We start from the raw sequence: 19723 nt of genomic DNA, 5'->3' as shown, positions 1-19723 counted from the left end.
ATTACAGGCTGACCGACAGTTCTACTTTTCTCCACCTCAGACGAGCTGGACAGTTACATGTTCCAGACAGTGGGACACCAGGCTATAGATCTGTACGCTGATGCCATGGAGCTGCCTCTGTACAGACACACCATCCAGGGCTCCAGCCTGGACATCAGCCGGGACTATACCCCCACAGAGGGAGATGAAGTGGAGGATCTGTATCAGCTGCTGCACCTGGTCAAGGTACACACCAACAGGGAGGGAATAGAGCTTGACTGCAAGTTTAATATTCAAATGCTATGCTACAATGAAATATTATTGTAGTTTCTTGATAAGAGCATGGCATTGTCATAGCCTGATACACATTTGCAGATTTTCGAGTAAGTGATTCAAGTTAAAATTTCTCATAATATTCTCACTTAGTTCAGATTTTTGGTCTGATAATATTGTTATACTTACAAATATTTCTGCGAAGTCTAATGTGATAAACCTTAGTCATTTAATCGTTATAAATTAGATTTTACTGTATACTTTTTTGACTAATGTTGTGACAATGCATTTTCCATATTATCTTTTACATTTACATTTACATTTAGTCATTTAGCAGACGCTGGACCTATTTAGCAGATTATCTGGACCTAATGTTTTTTTTTTTTACTTAATTTACTTACTTAATTTTACTAAATGTACTAAATATTACTTTGTTTACTTAATTTCTGACTTAATTTATTACTTTAATACTCTATTATTGCATATAGTACATTTCATTCTGCCTTCTCTATAGGCACTTTCCAGCACAAGTTAAATTCAAACAGTGCCAATGCATTAAGGGTGAATTGAGTGCCTTGCTCAAGGCCTGTCAATGTTCAATTTATTATTTTTATTTTTTTATTATTTCATTAGAAAGTAATTGCTGAAAACATGTGAAAAGACTGTGAACGATGTTGTACTGAATCGTGGAGTTAGACCGTTAAACTGTTTCTCACCATTTTTGTGGTCGGATCATTTGGGCGGGGCTAAATCTTGACTCAGTGACGTGGAGGAGTCATACCTGACATGGCCCCTCCCCCTAACACTATATAAACACCAGGGAGGAATTACAGGGACTTTAGGGTGTGTGGAAGTCAGTTATTTGTGGAAAAAAAACACAATATAACTATGTAACATCTATATTTCTTCCCTCGGTCAATTGTCAAAACAATTACTCAAATACAGTTTTGGATTTTTTGCAACCAATGGCATATACCGTGATGGGGCATAATACTACATTCTCTATTGGATTTTAACCCTCATAGCAGCTCAGTAGCACTGTAGGGCCCTTCACTACACCACATATACACGAGTGTCTTCTTTAAACTGCAATTGATCTGCGAAGAAAAATGAACTTCTCATCCGTCTTTTAGATTTTTTTTTCCCCAAGTTTGTAAATATCTTCAGATTTTGTTTCTGTGTTGAAAGACTCAATTAGAATCGTATGCAAACTCTGTGAGTGTTGTGAGTGTGGTCCGTTGCTTTTCTTTATCTCTTTATTACATTTTCTTTTTTACGCCTGGCACAAAGATCGGATGCAAAAATTAACCACAAAATGAATATTTCAGCTGACACCCCCCCCCCTCCCCACACACACACACACACACACACACACACACACACACACACACACACACTTTTTTTGTTGCTTTTTGCAGGACATTCAGAAAACATGAATTCAGTGCCAAATTATGCACGAGGCCTCGGCGGTGCGATGGTAGGACGCTGTGCGAGGAGACCTTCTGTCTGTTTATCTCGGAGGGGAAAAAAAAAAAAAAGCCACGGCTGGCTCTGACTACTGACTACTTAACCCCCCTCCCCGCAGCCACGAGGAAGCCGTGCTTGAAGAGCCACAACAGGTCTTCCGGGCACCGGGTTTGGGGTTCGATCTGGAGTTTACACTCACCCCCCTACTCGAACGCCGGATATTCGGTTTCGAGGGCAGCGGCCGGTTTTGGAGCCTCGTTGTGGTCTTGTTGTGGAGATGGGGCTTGGCTTGACATTGTGTAAAGGAAAAGGCGCGGGGTGGGCGGGGTGGGCGGGGGGCGCTGGTTCTTCCTTTAGGTCCCGAGTTAAGGGAAGATTTGAATTCAGAGCTGGAGGCAGCTCCGTGGCCTCGCAGGCTGCCCGAGCGGCCAGGGCCAGTCGGTTCCTGCCTTGGGGCGATTTTTTCAAATTTATTTTTGTTTCGTCTATTTTCATTTTTTATTTTTTTTCCCCTCCCCTCACCTCCTTCGTCATCTTCCTCGAACCCCACACCTAAAACAAAGCACGCGAGCGCGTCCCGACACACGGGGTGTTTCCTCGTGATGCAACCCGCTCTCCGCGTGCGCGCTCGGTGCTGGCTGTGATTGCGAGGGGCGGCTAATTTGCCATTTCCAGGGCTCCACCGCTCTGACCCGGCCTGCCCGCGGCGGCGGTGGGGTCTGCGGAGTAGCCAGGGGTCCCACGGGGCCTTCAGGGGTGAGCGAGGCCCCCGGTCCTCTCTCTCTGTTGACCCCTCTCATCTGCATCGAGAGAGCCGTACCATAAACAACCCCCCCCCCCCATTCCTGAGCGGAGTTACACAAAGTTTAAGATCCCGCTTCGTCTTCCTCACCTCGGCAACTTTCTTTCTCTCCCCACGTTTTAAACCTCTATTTACTTTTAGAATTATGGGGGGGGGGGGGGGGGGCATTTTTCTCTGACCCAAATCAGTCTGGGAGCTTCTTTTTTTTTTTTTCGTGCTCCAAACTCGCACGTCTCTTGTCAAAGCACGTCAAATCTCCTCTTAATAAGTCACACGTTTGGCATGACGTATGATTTGCTTAACACGTAAAGGCTTTGCTGCCTGATCCATATTTTCAATTTTTTCCTTGATAAAACTACATTGGAATTAATTTCCCCGCTAAAGTGTGCGTAGCGTGTTGATTGTGTCAGGGGAAACAGGGGGATGAGAGAAAGGAGAGGGAAAGGGAGGGGGGGATAAAAGAAAAAAAACAACACAACACCCCACCTCTGATAATTAGCTGTTAAATCACCCCGTACTGGAAAAGAACAGTTTTAGCACACACAAAAAAATACACTCTGTTTGCAGAAAGTGTGATATTTTGAAAGATTCTTGCGAGTAGTTTGAATTAATTACAAGTTACAAGATTATATTTGGCAAATGACACTTGAACGTAGATGAAAGCATTCCCCCCCCCCCCCCCCCCCCCCCCCTTTACTTTCAAAGTTGATGAGTTTCACTTGATATTCCTGCTTTCCGACTTCACTCTCTTCTCCACTCCAGTGTTTTTTTTGTTTTTTTTTGGGGGGGGGGGTGGAATAGCCGGCTCCTAAACATGAGTCAACAGTGCCATCTATGGACCGGTCCTCGCTCTGCTCCGTGGGAGACGAGGCTCGGAGCCGTTCGCGGGTTTCAAAGGGAAGAGATCGTTTTCTCCCCGAACCTTTGTCAATGGAGGGTTTGGAGGGGGGGGGGGGGGGGGGCAATTATGACATGAGGGGAAAACGTATCCGTCCATATCCCCCCTCGCGGTGGCGGTGGCAACATCAGAGTGACAGTGTGGCCCTCATCGTCGCCGGGCCCCCTCGCTCTCTCCCCTCGCTCTCATCGCCGTCTGTGTTTTTGGCAGCGCTTCCCTTTGAAGTGGAAACCTGAGAGACGCCGAGCGGAGACACAGCCAGGCCCTGTCCCCCCCCCTGTCCCCCCTTCCCGCCGTCCCCCCCGTCCCCCGTCCTGCCGGGGTCTGATCGCGGGATCTGAACTGGCTCTTTTGAGGGGGGCATTTTTGTCAACGGGAGGGAGGGAGGGAGGGAGGGAATCTGAATCAGTTTATTCTGCCGGTATTATTCCGGTATAGTTACTGTTCATATACTAGGAATTTGGCACGGTGAGGTTTTCGGGCCTTTCACTGCAGACGATCAGCATACAAAATAAGATTTACAGTCCGAAAAAATGGCGAATGAAAATAATAATGAAAATAAAATGGAATAAATAGTGTAGTAAAAATAATATTTTAAATTGCCAAATTTATACAAATAGCTAATAAATGACCCCCAAAAAATACAAAACAGAAGTAATCAGATATGTAAAAATATACAGAATATACAAGGAGGAGGAAGGGAAGGGCTGGCTATTTTATTTTTATTTATTTTATTTTTTTTGGTTGTAACTGTATTGTGACAATGCAATGTAGTCACTTCATGGTTCAGTTTCATATGGACATATGAAGAGAGAATATTGGTCCTTATATACTGAAATAGTCATTTATTTTCTATTTGGTACTGAGAGATCACCCATCAAAAGTTTTTACTTTAGGGCGTCGAAGACACGGCCTGGAACTGGAACGTAGTGAAAAATCCAAACGGCGATCGTTCAACGTTTACTCATTTCCTTCATCTTTTTAGTCCGTGTTATGGTTCTGGGTTTGTTTTGATCCAGGTTGAACCTTTTCCCTTGTCAACGCTGTGTCCGTGTGCTCCCCTTCCCTCCCCCTTTTTTTTTTTTTTTTTTTTTTTTTTTTCAGGGGTGGGTCCAGCGCACTGCCGTGCAGGGTGATACAGATCAGCAGTGTCAGTCACCGCTGGCGCTGTGACGCCCGGCCCCCCTGCAGGCCCCCGCGCGGACCCTCCTATTAGTCATCTCACATCCCTCAAGTCCTCCACGCCGCGCTCCGTGCTCCGTGACCCGACACAGTGGCTCTTTATGCCTTGTGACCCTGCGTGCGTGTGCGTGTGCGTGTGTGTGTGGTGAAGGTCAGGTCAAACAAGGCCTCAGTTACATGATAACAGGTCTATCTCTTTCCTCCCTTCCACACGGAGCTGTAAACGTACTGTAGTCGCCTTCTTCCTCCCTTTTCCTGCTCTTCCACCAACACACACACACACACACACACACACAAATACACACATTAAAACACACACACACACAAACACGCACGCAGAGCTCCCTTTCAATGCTGTACAGGAAAGAGTCCATTCTCTCTTTGTCTCCGTCTCTCTCTGTCATTTCCGATCTCCGCACTCCGTCAATCAGCAGAGACAGCAAAACCGTTTGATGTTTGGAAGATTTAGGTTTTGGTGACACGTGTTTTTTTTCCTTTTGTTTTTGTTGTTGTTTTTGTTTTATAAATCAAAATAAAATAAACTACCAAAAAAAAAAAAGATCATCAGCAGGGCGAGTGTTTTCATGGATGGTGGAAGACCTTTTTCACCTTTACAGCCCTTTTACTCAGGAAGTAGAAGTAGAAAGTAGAAAGTAGAAAAACCCTGACACAAAATGAAAGCACCTCACTGACGTTGCTACCTAAAGGGGACCAATTATGTACCTTTTCACCAAGTTAATATGGTCTCTTGAGGTCCTCAAAACATGTTTTAAAAGTTTTTTTGCTGAAAATACCACTTGGATTGTGCATTCGAGCCATTGTAACATGCGACAGCCAATGGGGTTTGAGCAAAAGTTCCGGGTTCTTTGAGCCAATGGGTTTTGAGTATGGCTTCCGGGTTCCGTTGTACTTCTCTGTAAACTTTCGCTGATTTCACCTTATCAGTCCAACAAAATCTGTTTCTGAACAAATTTGAGGCAAAATAAGCAATCCAGTTACCGAATCTACACTCATGAGATCTAAGGCCTCATTTGAAAGTTTGTTCCGACTTTAACCGCAGTGTCCGGAGCAGCTTGGATTACCGTGCGATACGGCGGGGCTTGGTGCTTTTTTGTTTCGTTCAATTACAGAAACGTCAGAAAATAAAATGAAGTAAATACATCTACTGTTTTGTTTGGAGAAACGCGGTGCCGATCTCGCTCCACAACCTACCGTGGACCCACACAGAGAGAAACACGCAGGAGAATTCATTTTTAAACACTTACGTTTGCCTCGTCAGCAGTTTTGTCACGGACAGTTGGTATTAATTCCTCTTTCTTTTCAAAGATTTGTGCTGGTCTCCGCAGCCAACGGAGCACTTCCCATGCTTAGCTCTAAGCTTCGATGCTCGCGGCCCAATCGCGCCACAACCGTGGGTGGAGTTACTCAGACGGAGGGCGGTTCTAATTCTACTGAAGTGACGTGTGTTACTGCGACGACAGTGATGATATTCTATCCTGTTCTCTGAAACAGACAGCACACATATAAACTGAGTGAGTTGTCTTTTTTTTTCACAGTTTGTGTGTTAGTAGGACCGTCAGAGACCCAAAAGTATGTGCACAAGCACTGAAAAAGTGAGTTTAGCATAATAGGTCCCCTTTAATGAAAAAGTAGTACTACTTATTTTGTATATGAGTATCAAAAGTAAAAGTACTCAAAGCTCTGATATCGCACGGCATAAAGTGCTAGTGTACCTACTTCTATAGAAGGGGTGGTGTTATGGTCATGAACAAAAATATGTAGTTTTAAATATAAATCCTGATTAAAAGAACAACACTATATATATAATCGAGTTAAAAGTACATATTTTTGCTTTGAAATATCGTGGGGATAAAATTCAAAAGCAACAAAGTCGTTGTACTTCATGCGTTCAGTCGTATGTTGGTTGGGTCGTCGGCCGGTTACTTGTTGTGAGACGCGTAAGAAGTGGGCGCGTTCGTCTTCGGACGTGCTTCCCGACAGCTCTTAAAACCCGGCGACTCCGCTGGAGGAAGTGCGCAACCTTTAAGCTGATGAATAAAGACAAAGACATTTGAGATCATTAGGACGATCAGGAACAATAGATGATATCCGGGCACACCGGCTCTAATTAGCAGCGCCGTGACATCTCTGTCACATCGCACCCGCGCTCTGAGCAAGACGGAAATGTTACTTTCAAATCACATTTTCCTATCGTGTAATTCATCAGACCTTTTTAGCGGGGGGGGGGGAATAATCCGTGGTCTTTGAAGTTTATTATTTCTGTAATGGATATCTCGGGTCAGCGGACACTCAACCTCTCTTTTTTTTATGAACCTTTTTTTTTTTTTTTTCACGTCATCTTTGTTCTGGCGATGGGAAAAGTGAGCTGCCTCCACTTGCTACGGTTGGCCCGTGTGGTTGTTGATTCTGTCCCTTTTGTTTATTTGAATTAAAAACGCTGTTTTTTTCAGGGGGTAATTCCTTAAACTCACACACACACTCTCTTTCTCACACACACACACACACACACACACACACACACACACACGCATTTCCCTTTATCCTTTATTTTATTTATACACACACTACGTAGTGCTGGGCGATAAATTGATATAATATTGACGTTGTGATATATCGCCTGGGATTATCATATATAGATTAATAAAGCACCGGTATTCATCCCGAAAATATTGTCAAATAACTGATATCAAGGTATTTTGTCAAAAAAAGATTGTGATATTTGATTATTGTCAATATCACCCTCATCAATAGTCATCCCCAAAATAGCTACAAACACACCTCCCCCACTTACCCTGCCCACTCCCACTGCTCTCTTTATTATTGACACCAGCCACTCAGAGTGGGGCCCTCTGAGGTCCGTCCAGAAATCCGAAGATTCCTCTTCTCTTCTTTCCTCTCCTCCACTCCACCTCTCCCTCACCGCTCTGTCTTCTCTTTCTTCTGCTCGCTACACCTTTGGCCCCCGCTATCGTGTTGTTCTTGTCCTCAACACTTTTATCCAGAGCCTTCTGAAGATGGAGGGCGTGCCTCCCACTGCGAGGAGATTAGAAAAGTGGGACCAGGTGGGGAAAAGAAGATATTAAGCAAAGGAGGGAGGCGGTGGAGGAGGAAGGGGGCGATGGAGGAGAAGGGAGGAGGGAGGAGGAGATGGAGGAGGAGGAGGAGGGGGACCAAAGAGGGGAGGAGGAAGGGCAGGAGGAGGGAGATGGAGGAGGAGATGGTGGGAAGAGGAGGAGGAGGAGGTGGAGAAATCTGCAGCCAAACGAGGAACATGGAGGAGCTTATTGATCGAGGTGTTGGGAGACAGGTCGCTGAGGAGAGCTGTGAAGGAACGAGGGAGGGGACGGAGGGGGTGGAAATCAAACACACAACCCTGCTTTGATTACCGGCATGGTGCCGAATTAGACGCACGTCGGACGGCTTAAAAGGAAAATGGATTTCTTTAAAAAGCTGCTTAATACATAAATCATGACCTCTGGGGTCACGGGGAGGGTGGAGGCAAGGCGGTCGATAGCAAAGGTAATACAAGCTGCTAAGAGACACCTAAATGCTATCACTGGAAGAGTTTTTTTTTGGGGGGGGGTTCCTAAAAACAATAGACTTGAACTGCCTGGCAGAAACGCCCCCAAGATGCGTTAGTTATTCCATCAAGACTGTTTTCCTCGTAGCTCTTTCTCCTTCATGTGGTATTCTATCGATACAGTAAAATGTGATCGTGTGTACGAACGCTGCTGTTTTCAGGTGTTTTTTTTTTTGTTCGTTTTTTTTTTTTTTTATCTCTTGCCCATCTCCGCCTCTCCTCTGTGATAGCGTCGTCGTCTCCCCCCCCCCCCCCGGGTCTCAGGCGGCGCGGTGTTTGTATTTGTGTCGGTGGACGCGCCGGCGTGGGGATTGCGAGGCTTGTTTTGCACACGAGGAAGGATAGCGTTAGTGCCGGGATAATGGCGCGGCGTATTGTTCTCCGGCTGTGTGGAAGTGGCGGGACAGGATCTATTAGACTCAGAGCCATTTCCCTCCGACCGACTCGAAGCGGTCCACGCCGACATTAGATAAAGAGCCTAGCCCCAAGCCTTTGTAATTTGTTTGTATTTTTCTGCTTAATGTACTTTGCTCAATCTTGTTTAGTGATGATGGAAGCAGATAGCCTTATCTCGCCTTGCCAAGGGCATGAGCCACTAACACTGCTTGGGTGAACATTGTTCCAATAAAGACTGTGTGTGTGTGTGTGTGTGTGTGTGTGTGTGTGTGTGTGTGTGTGTGTGTGTGTGTGTGTGTGTGTGTGTGTGTGTGTGTGTGTGTGTGTGTGTGTGTGTGTGTGTGTGTGTGTGTGTGTGTGAATTTGATGCTGGGCGAATCGTAGCCTTAGCCAGGAGTCGTCTGCATTTCAGTGATTTGAGCTATTGGCTACAGTATAATGTCTTTCACGCAGTACTGTATATTTTAAATGAGGCATCATCTCCAAAGGAAACTATGTGTGTTGCGTTGGATTTTTTCTTGACCAAACTGGTGGGAAAAAAATACATAAAAAAAAAAAAAAATACATAAAAAAAAATACAAATAAGGATTAGTTTATAGGGTTAGTTTATATTTAGGGTCATTTTATATGTAATATATTTAAATATTTTATTTTTATTAAACAGTAATACAATTTTTATTATTTCAACTTGTCTTTCGCACTTATTCTCTTGATTCTCTTAAAAACATCACTGTTTAATCATATTATCAGGCTTTATTTTGCTTCAGCTGATAATTGTCTCACATAAAAGTGAAAATGGGAATTTACCCCCTTTAAAAAATTTGACGTTCCAAAAAAAGGTGAGCTGGGGTTGTTTTAAAAAAAAAAAAAAAAAAAAAAGGCTGATCTCTGGTTTCAGCTCCACATCTCACCCAGATAGAGCAGCAGCCTCTTACCACTTGGCCTGGATCCCTGGAGATCTCCCCGCTGGTAAAAAAACAAAAAAACCAACAAAAAACCCCCCAAAATGACTCTGTTTGTCTCCCACCAGACGGGGAAGGCATCGCTCTAAATCACTCCACTCCCTCCGTCCATCCACTCTAAAATGAAGAGGCCTTTTATGCCTTGTATTGTGGCCCCGTTCGCCTTTTGAGGGAATATTCTGCGGCAGGCCCCATTGCCCTCCCGTCGCTAAAGTCATAACCGAGCGTAGGAAAACATGGTCTGGAGTCTGGAGAGTGCGTAAAAAAGCGGCATCGCCACTATATTTTCCCCTCCCTGGAGTCTCCCTCGATGGGGGGAGAGAGAGGGGGAGATGTCTGTCGGAGTTTTCGTAGAATAGCAGACAGGACGGCCAGAACGCTGAGGGTCTGGAACCTGACCTCACCAGGAAAACATTTACATTGCTGTGTGTGTGTGTGTGTGTGTGTGTGTGTGTGTGTGTGTGTGTGTGTGTGTGTGTGTGTGTGTGTGTGTGTGTGTGTGTGTGTGTATGTGTATGTGTGTGTGTGTACGCCTTGTGGATTTGGTTGATCGTTGTAGTGCATTAAACAAATCCAGTGACATATTTTACATTTTTACCCCTTGATTTCTCCTTTTTTTTTGTTATGTAAGCAGCGGTTTATTGGCCTCAGGAATTTATCTTGTTAATGGTGCATTGTAGTGCAAACAGCCAAATTGCATACTTGAATGCTTAAAGGGGCAATAGACAACTTTTGCACCGCTGTGACAAAGACAACCGGATCGCTTTACGATCGCCCAGAGCGCTCCGTGTAAATGATAAACGCCACTTTGGAAATAAGAGAAGAAAAATGTTCACTAAATTAAAATTGAAATTGTCACAATTTAAGTTTTATTTGATTTATTTGGGATGTGCAATCATAGACATATATGCATAGACTCAGCACTGACTTTTTCGGCTCGGGCGGGAGCGGCCCGTAAACAAACGGTGAACGCACGATAACGTTTGCATTTCTCAACCCATTTCAATGAGTTGTTTTTATAGTGAAGGGTTTATGATCTACCGGGAGTAGTTTGCTCCACCGTCTCCCATTTCCGCTCATGGTTGTGCATTGGTTGACGCACTTCCTGTGACGCACCGCCGTAAAGCGATCATTTTCCCAGGCATTCGTACCCGGTGGTATTCTGAATGCATAGTGATATGGAGGCTTATAGGGAACCAATCTGAACACAGATGGTGTCATTATTCTACAGCCGTTACACTGTGCAATCAACATTAACTTCATAATGAGAAGTAACAGCAAAAAAGTTGTCTATTGCTCCTTTAACAGTCAAAAGAAACTGAAAATACAATAAATACAACACCCGGAACGTGGTAAATGACAAAAAGACGAATATAACCCTCCAATATTACCGCCATCTAGAGTGTTTCTGTGAGTGATGGGAGTGTTACTTTATGATTACTTTTATTATATTCTCCTTTTGCTTTATGTTCCTTGAAACAACAGCTTATAGATTTAGTTGTACTATTTATTTATTATTAAAACACCTTGCCTTTTAGTGATAGAGGGGAACCACAGCATTCGCAAGTACTCCCATTCTTTTCCCGTCCAAAAAAACTTCAAGCAGTCAATCTTGTGCTATTAAAGAAGCGATTGATAATTTGTTGAATGTCGAAACAGGCCTACTATTTTTTTCGGGGCCTTTTTTTTTTATTTTTTTTTTATGACCCTGTAATAAATATTCCTTTTCGCTTGAATTGCCAGTATTCATGAGCGCACATCGATAGGACCCTGTGTGTCTCGGCGCTGCTTCCCAGCGTTTGGTTTTCCAGGCCCGTTGATATGGAAAGCCTCCTTGTCCTTGGCCGCCTCAAACCATGGCTTTGTGCTTGCTTTGGCCTGGACCCTCCTCCTACTCCTCCCCATTCCCCATGACTAGGCCTATGTTTGCCTAACCATATATATCTGTGAGGAAGCTTGTGAAACGTTAATCTATCCACTTTTTTTTTTTTTTTTTTTTTTAACCCTGATGAATTTCTAGGTTTTCCAGCTGTGCGGCGTAGCATATTTATGCCCAAGCCCAATCCCTGAAAACTGCTCTGTAAATGAATCACTGTGTGTGTGTGTGTGTGTGTGTGTGTGTGTGTGTGTGTGTGTGTGTGTGTGTGTGTGTGTGTGTGTGTGTGTGTGTGTCTGTGTGTCTGTGTCTGTGTGTGTTAGTTGTGGTGTGTGCGCGTTTAAAGGTGGAAAGAAAATCAAGAGTCCTCAAGAGCTCTCCTTGGATCTCTACAGTGAAAGGGGTGAAAGAAATCACAATGGGGAAGGGATTCTGGAGCTCCCTTGTTGTTCCTCTTTGCCGAAATCGGGCCCGATCGCCACCCAGTCGTCCTGTCGCTCATCGGGGTTTCATCACTCACTCATCGAGTTGACGGCAAGGCGGATGGGGCGTCGCTGGTCGGAGGTCTTCCTCGCACCTGCGTGGTGGTCCCGGCTTCTCTCCGACTTTGACCGGCGTCATCCCCAGGAACCGCTCGGAGGAACCCTGTTAAAGGAAGCCTTCAAAGAAGTTTTTTTTTCTTTTCCCTCTTTCCCCGGTCGAAGAGTGATACGCGGTGGTGACTCATCTCCGCGGCTAAAACACAACACAAAGGCGGAAACCATCTTTCACCATCTCGGCCGCCGAAACAGACAACCCCACCAGTTTAACCCCGGGGAATGTTGCGGAACGCCTCTAAGAGCAGGCTTTTGGTCGCTGGTGTGTTCAGAGTCACTCAGCGAGTCTTAGCGTCCATTCGTCGCTCCGTTATGGATTCCGACGTCTTGTCACCGCGTCGTGACGCCCGGGGCCCTCGGTGTCTTTAAGCGACCGCATTTTAAGGATTTCACATGGTTTCAAGCCGCATTCTTGTTTCCCGCCTCGTCCGCCCGTGTCCCGTCTCCGGCGGGAGTCACCTTGGAGTATCCGGGGAAATGGTAATGAGGAGGTTGATTAAAAACAAATAACCATCGTCCCCTCCGCCTTCCCCCTAAGCTCCCTGTCAGTTTTGGGATGTCTAGAGTTTGTCGGGACGCCCTGACATGCTCCGTGTTACATTAGACGCAATTGCTCGACCCCGGCCCGACCCGCCACTTCCACATCAACTTGGACGGCTGCACGAAGGTACGTCCACCCCCCAGCCCTCGCCCGTGTGTTGGAGGGGAGACCAATCCCATTAGATCACGGCCTGCCCTGAGATTATCTAATGGAGTGGCGACATTAAAAACCACGTCGCAGCCAGTCACTCACTTGATGGTTCCTGGGAGGAGAGAGAGGGAGGGGCGGGGCGGCCGGCCGGGCGGGCGGGCGAGAGGATGCGGGGGGGGGGGGGGGGGGGGGCGTCGATACGATGACGACGAGGACCCGGCGGCGGAGGGAGTACATTATTGTATGATCATACCTCGATGCCCTTGAGCAAACTGTCATTCAGAGCACTTTAATTAATTTCCCGGAGCCGCCACGTCGCCCGGCCACGCTCCCTGCAGCGCCTCGGCAGCTTTGGATCGGAGGGAAAACCAGGGGATCGTCCGACGTCAACATCCGGGTCTTTTTGTGTGTGCTCCAAAATATGTCTGTTGAGCTCCGTTAGGTATTGATTTGCCAGTAAAGGGAACGAGCTTGTGTAACCGCTGCCATTTTTTTTTTTTTTTTTTTGCAAAATGGAGCGTTGTATTGTTAGGGTGTATAATTAAGGCCTCATTCTGACAGCCATTGAGAGAGGGCTCCGGGCTAATGAGGGTTCTGATGTATTCAATGTGAATGTGAATATGAATATTTCATTTTTAATATTTTATAGCTTTCTAATTGCCATGGTTGCCGTTAATGAAGTTGTCTGTAGGATATAACCCAGACTGGGAGTAAGGCAAGCGCCTTCAAGCTCAGAGCCGATACAAAAGCCCCGTTATCCATCTAGAGCAGTTCTGTGCTTTGTGATTGCCGCGTATGTATCTTTGGGGCATATATATACAGTATATACAGTATATATATATATATATATATATATATATATATATATATACAAATCCTGACTGAAGGCACGCCTGTGAATACGTTTGAACTACACTCTTACTCTCCTACCAAGACGTATGTATTTATAATTACACTATATCGCACGAGCTACCTTGAAATAGAGTTTAATGGCCGTATCGTTTCTTTGTAGAGCATGTCTGCTGGCCTTAATCTTTCCCGCCGCTGACATCTTAATAACTCAGCCGGCTCCATCCATTTCCACAGGAGACATCCGGATGCGGGGGAAGGATTAGTTTAATGAATTTGACAATTAGTAACAGAAGTTAATGACTGCATGGGGCTAAGTACCCTGATGGACATGGCTGGGGGGCCGAGGGCCTGCATCGCTCTGGGCCATAGATCCTCATTAATAGCTGGGCTGTCTGTTGGAGAGGAGGAGGCAAACGGAGCCAGGCCTTTTGTTTTGTCTGCCTCCTCCGGTCTGGACAACAGTCAACCCTCGGTTCCAGGTCCCGGATCAGCTGATGTTCACTTAAATCAAGGGGGTCTCGAGACATGAGATCAGGGAAAAGACCGCTTTCTAAAAAAAATTCTGATTTTGATCCTGTGCCAACAGTCGTGAAGAAAGAGATGTGGTTTGTGGCTTGTAGGAGTCCTGGTGACCTTCTGCTTTGATTTATGTTAACTTACTATAGCTTCTTACCCAGACCCCTCTTCTAATACAGTCAAAACACCATTTGGCCCCGATAGCGCTCATAAAGATTTTATCGAACATTATATTGTGGTTCATGAGCTGCCTCTGAGCCCTTTCAGGTAGTCTGACCATAAAACATTTTGATAAATTTTTCAGTTAGCATAAAATCTAATTTTGTATTTTATTTTATTTTACGGCATCATGAACACACATAGAAACACCCCATCGCTTCAGATTTATGCCTCTATTCATTTACCTCCCCTCCCCTTTCATTATTTCCCCTGCTTTTCCCACAGTGGATGGGAAGTATGTCTAGAATTTGTGAAATCACATTGTCTCAGTTTGTCCAGAGTGGCATTAGCTGCCTCTGCATTCCTACATTTCTCCCGATGATAGCTTTAATGGCGACAATAACAAAACCGCATCCAAAAATAACCCCCTTTCCAGGGCTCTCAGAGAATTTGTTTCTTTATGCCAAAAGCTTTAGGAGCTAGACCCTCCATTGAAAAACAAGGTGTGTGTGTGTGTGTGTGTGTGTGTGTGTGTGTGTGTGTGTGTTTGTGTGTGTGTGTGTGTGTGTGTGTGTGTGTGTCTGTGTGTGTATGTGTGTGTGTGTGTGTGTGTGTGTGTGTGTGTGAAAGTTGGCCTCTTGTTATTCTAAGTGGAGGATTGGCCCTGAGTATTATGGTCTGTGTTATAATTGTATCTGTGGTGATGGCGGTGGGGGTGACTTCATGGGTTGTGGTTGGGTCCCTAGCCTCCCATCACAGACTGCTGAGAGAGAAGAGAGGGATAAATTAAAAAGGAGAGACTCGAGTGGACCTGATGCGTCATTATTCTATCTGGCTGGCCCGCCATGTTTACCGTCAAGAAATTAGCTGGTGTTGATGTGAGGCCTCACTGGCAGGTCTGCATGGTAGGAAATAGATATACAAGGTGCCGCGCATGTGCTGCATATTGCAGTAACAATATGATATGCCCGGAACCAAGCTTTTAACTGGACATTACAAATTTTGAATATGGTATCAAATGCTACATGAGCGTATCTATATGAATATGTTATAAGGTCCTGAAAAAGTCTGTGAGAAGTGAAGCAATGTTCTTGGGAAAGCAGGCTGCCTGTAAACACTGATGTTTCATTTTAAAACCATTGTTTCTAAAGCCAAACTCACAATGAGTTCTGGCCTCACCATAGCAAAGATTAAAGTATTCCAATTACTTCAGCTCAGATTCCACAAAAACATTTCTCTGATATTTTACAAATGGCATTTTGGCAATGGTGCGTCTTTGGCACTCATAGCTGAGGCATACCTGTCAACACTCCCGTTTTTCCTGTGATTCTCCCGTATTTTACCCTTCTCTCCCGCTGTCCTCTAGTTTAAATATCTTCCCGTAAATCTCTGTATTTTTAACCTTTATAAAAAAAAATTGTAAAAAATGTTGGCGGTACACCACATGACCAGAGCGAGCTCCGCTGTGCGTTTCTCCAGACAAAGCCAAATTTTTATTGTGGATACATTTATTTCCTTAGTTTCCGAGTTGAAGAAACCAAAAAAAAGCCTGGGCATAACAGGTGATATAGACACGGGTGATATTACACTACTTTTACTCGAAGTCTTTACTGTACAGTAAAAGTAAAGTGGAACGATACTTAAAGTTCAGAACTCTGAAGAGGCGCGTGCGTCTGTGTGTGTGTGTGTGTGTGTGTGTGTGTGTGTGTGTGTGTGTGTGTGTGTGTGTGTGTGTGTGTGTGTGTGTGTGTGTGTGTGTGTGTGTGTGTGTGTGTGTGTGTGTGTGTGTTCTCCTCTACTGTATGTCTTTGGGTTTCCACACACACAGCACACCATTTATCTGATTTTCTGTGTGTGTACGTGCGCGTGTGTGTGTGTGTGTGCACGGCTCGTTCGTTGTGGCAGAGCGTGGAGCCCCCAGGCAGGGCATGGATTTCATTTAGGAAAGTATCAAAGGTTTACACGCTGTTCGCTTTAATCAGCATGTTTATCAGGCAGAGAAAAATTGCAGGAAGGGACCACGGGGGGAGGGTGTGGGGGTTATCTTGAGGACCAATAGCCTGGGAAATTGATAATGGCTACAAGGTAATTTTCTGAAGGCTGGTGCATCCCTACACAGGCCTCTCATTCTAATTACAACCTGTGTAATGTTCTAATGAAACGTCTAGCTTTGCGAAGACAACCATGGTTCCCTGAGTAGGGACCAGATCTATTACTCATGCGGGGCTCGACATTAACTTTTTGAGGCAAGTCAATTTGCCTTTCACTTGTCCGGGTAAAAATTACAATAGTTTACTGATTTCATTTTCTTTCGAATTGCAGAATTCTCACGCACAAACGAAACGTTGAAAAGCATCCAAACAGTGTCAACATATAACTGGAACGCTATCCATCTAACTGGGAGCGGTTCCTACTCTGCGGAATACTTGGATCGACTCCTGATTGGTCAATCAAGGCATTCTAAGTTGGACGTATCGCAGGGAAAAAATGCATTCGTTTCAATTCGGTATTCTGAATGTATTAATTTAACTAACATTAAATTGCAGAGTATTGAGTGGCAGATAAGTGCTGGGTGATATGGCCAAAAATGTTATCACGATAAAATACTTCATACCATTTGATTACGATATTTATCACAATATAGATAAAAATCTGTTAAATTTGTTAAATGTCAAATTTGTTAATTTCGGTTAAATGCTTTTGTGGCAGGCTTGCGACCCAGGTTCGGGGTAAGGACTCAGAGTGACGCGGGTTGTAGCTGGAGTTGATCTGGCACGCCGGGTTTAATTAACAAACAGTTCAAACGGAACGGCGCTCAAGTGCGGAAAAAGGAAACACAAGGGACTAACATCGGACTTCTCACTGCAAGACAAGACAGACGCGTATGAAACCTTCCCAGCTGCCGGGATTGGCCAGTCAGCTCAGCTGGCCACAGCTGGCACCGGGGCAGGGAGCGTCAGTCTACCACGCTGACTTCCCTTCGCCTCCTGGAGCTGGCTCGAGGTTTTTTTGTTTTTTGTTTTTTGTTTTATAAAGAAGAGAGTTGTTTGCCATGATGCATTGGAAAAAAAAAAAGAAAAACACTTTTATTGGTGGAATTAAACATTTCTTAAAAAAAGAAATGTTCCAACAAAATCTGACAGCTTTAGCATCGTCTTGTTTTAACAAAGTTAATATCAAAGAAAAATAGGGGTAAAAATGTAAAGATAAAATGCTAAACATTATTTTTATATAATGAACTTAGCACAGCACTCGTAAGTATATTTTATTTTGACATCGAGGCATAAAATATTGCGATAATTATCGTTTTCACACAGGGTTTTTTTGTCTTCTGTTAATGACTTTTAACTTGTCCAGTGGGGCAAGTAAATTTCTCTTCCACTTGCCCTACAAAAAAATCCACTTTTCCCGGACAAACGGACAAGCCGTAATGTCGAGCCCTCATGGGACTGATGGACCATGATCATGTAATCCAATCAAAGACTGGAAGTGAAGACGCTGCGCTTCTTTCCCGCTCCCGCCTTCCTCTCTTCCTCTTTTCGCTGCTGAGCGCCTCAGAAGGGCACCGTACGGCAGCGCAGTAATAGCCGTTTCCTTCTTTGCGCACCATGGTTGCCTTCACAACCTAGACATTCCCTGTCGCAGGAACTGCGATCTATTACTCATGGGACCTAATACCATCACGCAACAGTATGGTTATCACCCGAGGGAGTTCCACATAATAACGTACCCGCCACTTAAGTGTCCGTCCCAGACATGCCGATAATCTCTTGAAACTTGAACGTGTGAAGAAAAAGCTTGTGGAATGCTTTCTGTTGCACCTGCATTCTCAAATCTGTGTGCCAAACATGGCATGTGGCAGTGCAGACCTCGTAACATCCAACATGTAAACCTGCACAAATGTGTGTGGGGGGCTCCCAAGAAGCTGGCCGCACAGTCAGTGGGGTCTCCAATGATAGGCTCCTGTGAGCCAGGTGTATGGCCTCCACCAGCCAATGAGCTCCTTGGATAGGGGCCTACCCTTTTCCTGGCCGCTAAAGCACACAAACAACTAGTTCCTGCACCTAAAGTCCTAAGTGCAGTCCACATAACACTGCAGAGCCACTACCGGGCGCAAGTGTTAAGCCTTTCAAGATCCGCCGATTCAAAAGGCGGTGGGGAGAAGGCCGCTAACTCAATGACCTAACTCCGGAACGGCGTGGTTATAACCTGGGAGTGAAGGATGTGTCAGGACACATGACAAATCTATCTCCTCCGCCCACGAACAGCATGCAGAATGGATGGACTGACAGTGCCTGCAGCTCGCCCACTCGTTTCGCCGAGCCGAGTGCCAGCAATAAATACGTCTTCATAGAAACAGTCTTGCACTGCTGCCTCACGGCAGGGTGGTCCTGGGTTCGATTCCCTGGGGCGCTGTTGGCACCGTGCTCAGGTGGGTTATCTCCTGATTAGGGGCCTTTCTGTGAAGTAGAGTTATTAGAGTTTGGATGTTCTACCCGTGTCCACATGGGTCCTCCAACATCCAAAAAAGGACCCCGATTAAAAACATGCAGAGCCCTTTCGTGTCCTGTCCCTGACCACAACATGGATCCGCCTCCTGGAATTGGTCCCCGGGCGCCGACGTAGTGAAGGCTGCCCACTGCTCCTGGCTGCCCCCTGAAGGAAGGACAGCTGGGATGGGAGGAGAGACAAGGATGGGAGAAATGCACCGGCTGAATTTCTGCAGCCACCTGTGTGTGTGCGTGCGTGCATGCGTGCATGCGTGCGTTAAGTGCATTTGCACCTGTGAGACGAATAAAATGATTCTTCTTCTTCGTCTTCTTCTTCTTGATGTCTGCGGTATGCAGAGGCTCAAATGGAGGCCCCGACAGGGCCGGTAAGACTACCAATAAATCCCAAGTAGGGATCAAAGATGTTCAGGCTTGGCGCAGGCGGGGCCCACCCGCCATAAAGCATGACACCAGTGGGTGACTGCTGGGTGTGAGGCCGTCCAGGCCTACAGTACATGACATGCTGAAATTTTTGCCAGATAGACTTTAAGTGTAGAGGCCACTTTTCCCTCCACAAATAGTCCCTGTAGGAACTCCAGTCTTGCTCCGATTGGGCAGTCTGAATGGGCTTATTGGAGGGGAAGCTCCCACGAGGGACCCGCATACAAGTCGCACAGATCAGCTAATCACGGGTTGCAATAGGGAGCCACCAGCCGCAGTGACAAGTTTTCCCTCCTCCTCCGCCTGTTCAGCACCGGCTGGCTGAGTGCCACAGGGGAAAAAGTGTAGAGCGGCACCTCTGGCCACGGGTGTGGCCAGGGCATCTACGCCCAACGGGCGCTGGTCTTCCCCACGGGAACCATAACGGACACTGTGTCGTCTCTCTTGATGTAAATGGGTCCACCTACGCCCGGCCAAATTGCTTCCAGCTCCCCACCCCGTGGTGGATGCGTCCGTGGTGATGGTGGAGCGGAATGATCCGT

The 19723-nt window shown here is 45.7% G+C and overlaps 1 protein-coding gene across 1 annotated transcript in view; it reads left to right on the top strand.

Moving 5' to 3' along the window:
• dph6 (diphthamine biosynthesis 6) overlaps positions 1 to 19723 on the top strand; it is a gene marked incomplete at both ends in the record, with an annotated part of 76230 nt that overhangs the window by 1290 nt on the left and 55217 nt on the right. The window contains one exon of the mRNA XM_080012751.1: positions 41 to 225. Within this exon, the coding sequence (XP_079868877.1) occupies positions 41 to 225 (185 nt within the window). The remainder of the gene's footprint in view (positions 1 to 40; positions 226 to 19723) is intronic.

Source organism: Zeus faber (assembly GCF_960531495.2).
Source record: "Zeus faber genome assembly, chromosome: 13".
NCBI lineage: Eukaryota > Metazoa > Chordata > Actinopteri > Zeiformes > Zeidae > Zeus > Zeus faber.
Note: the sequence above shows the minus strand (reverse complement) of the source record. Positions and strands in the feature narration are given on the sequence as shown.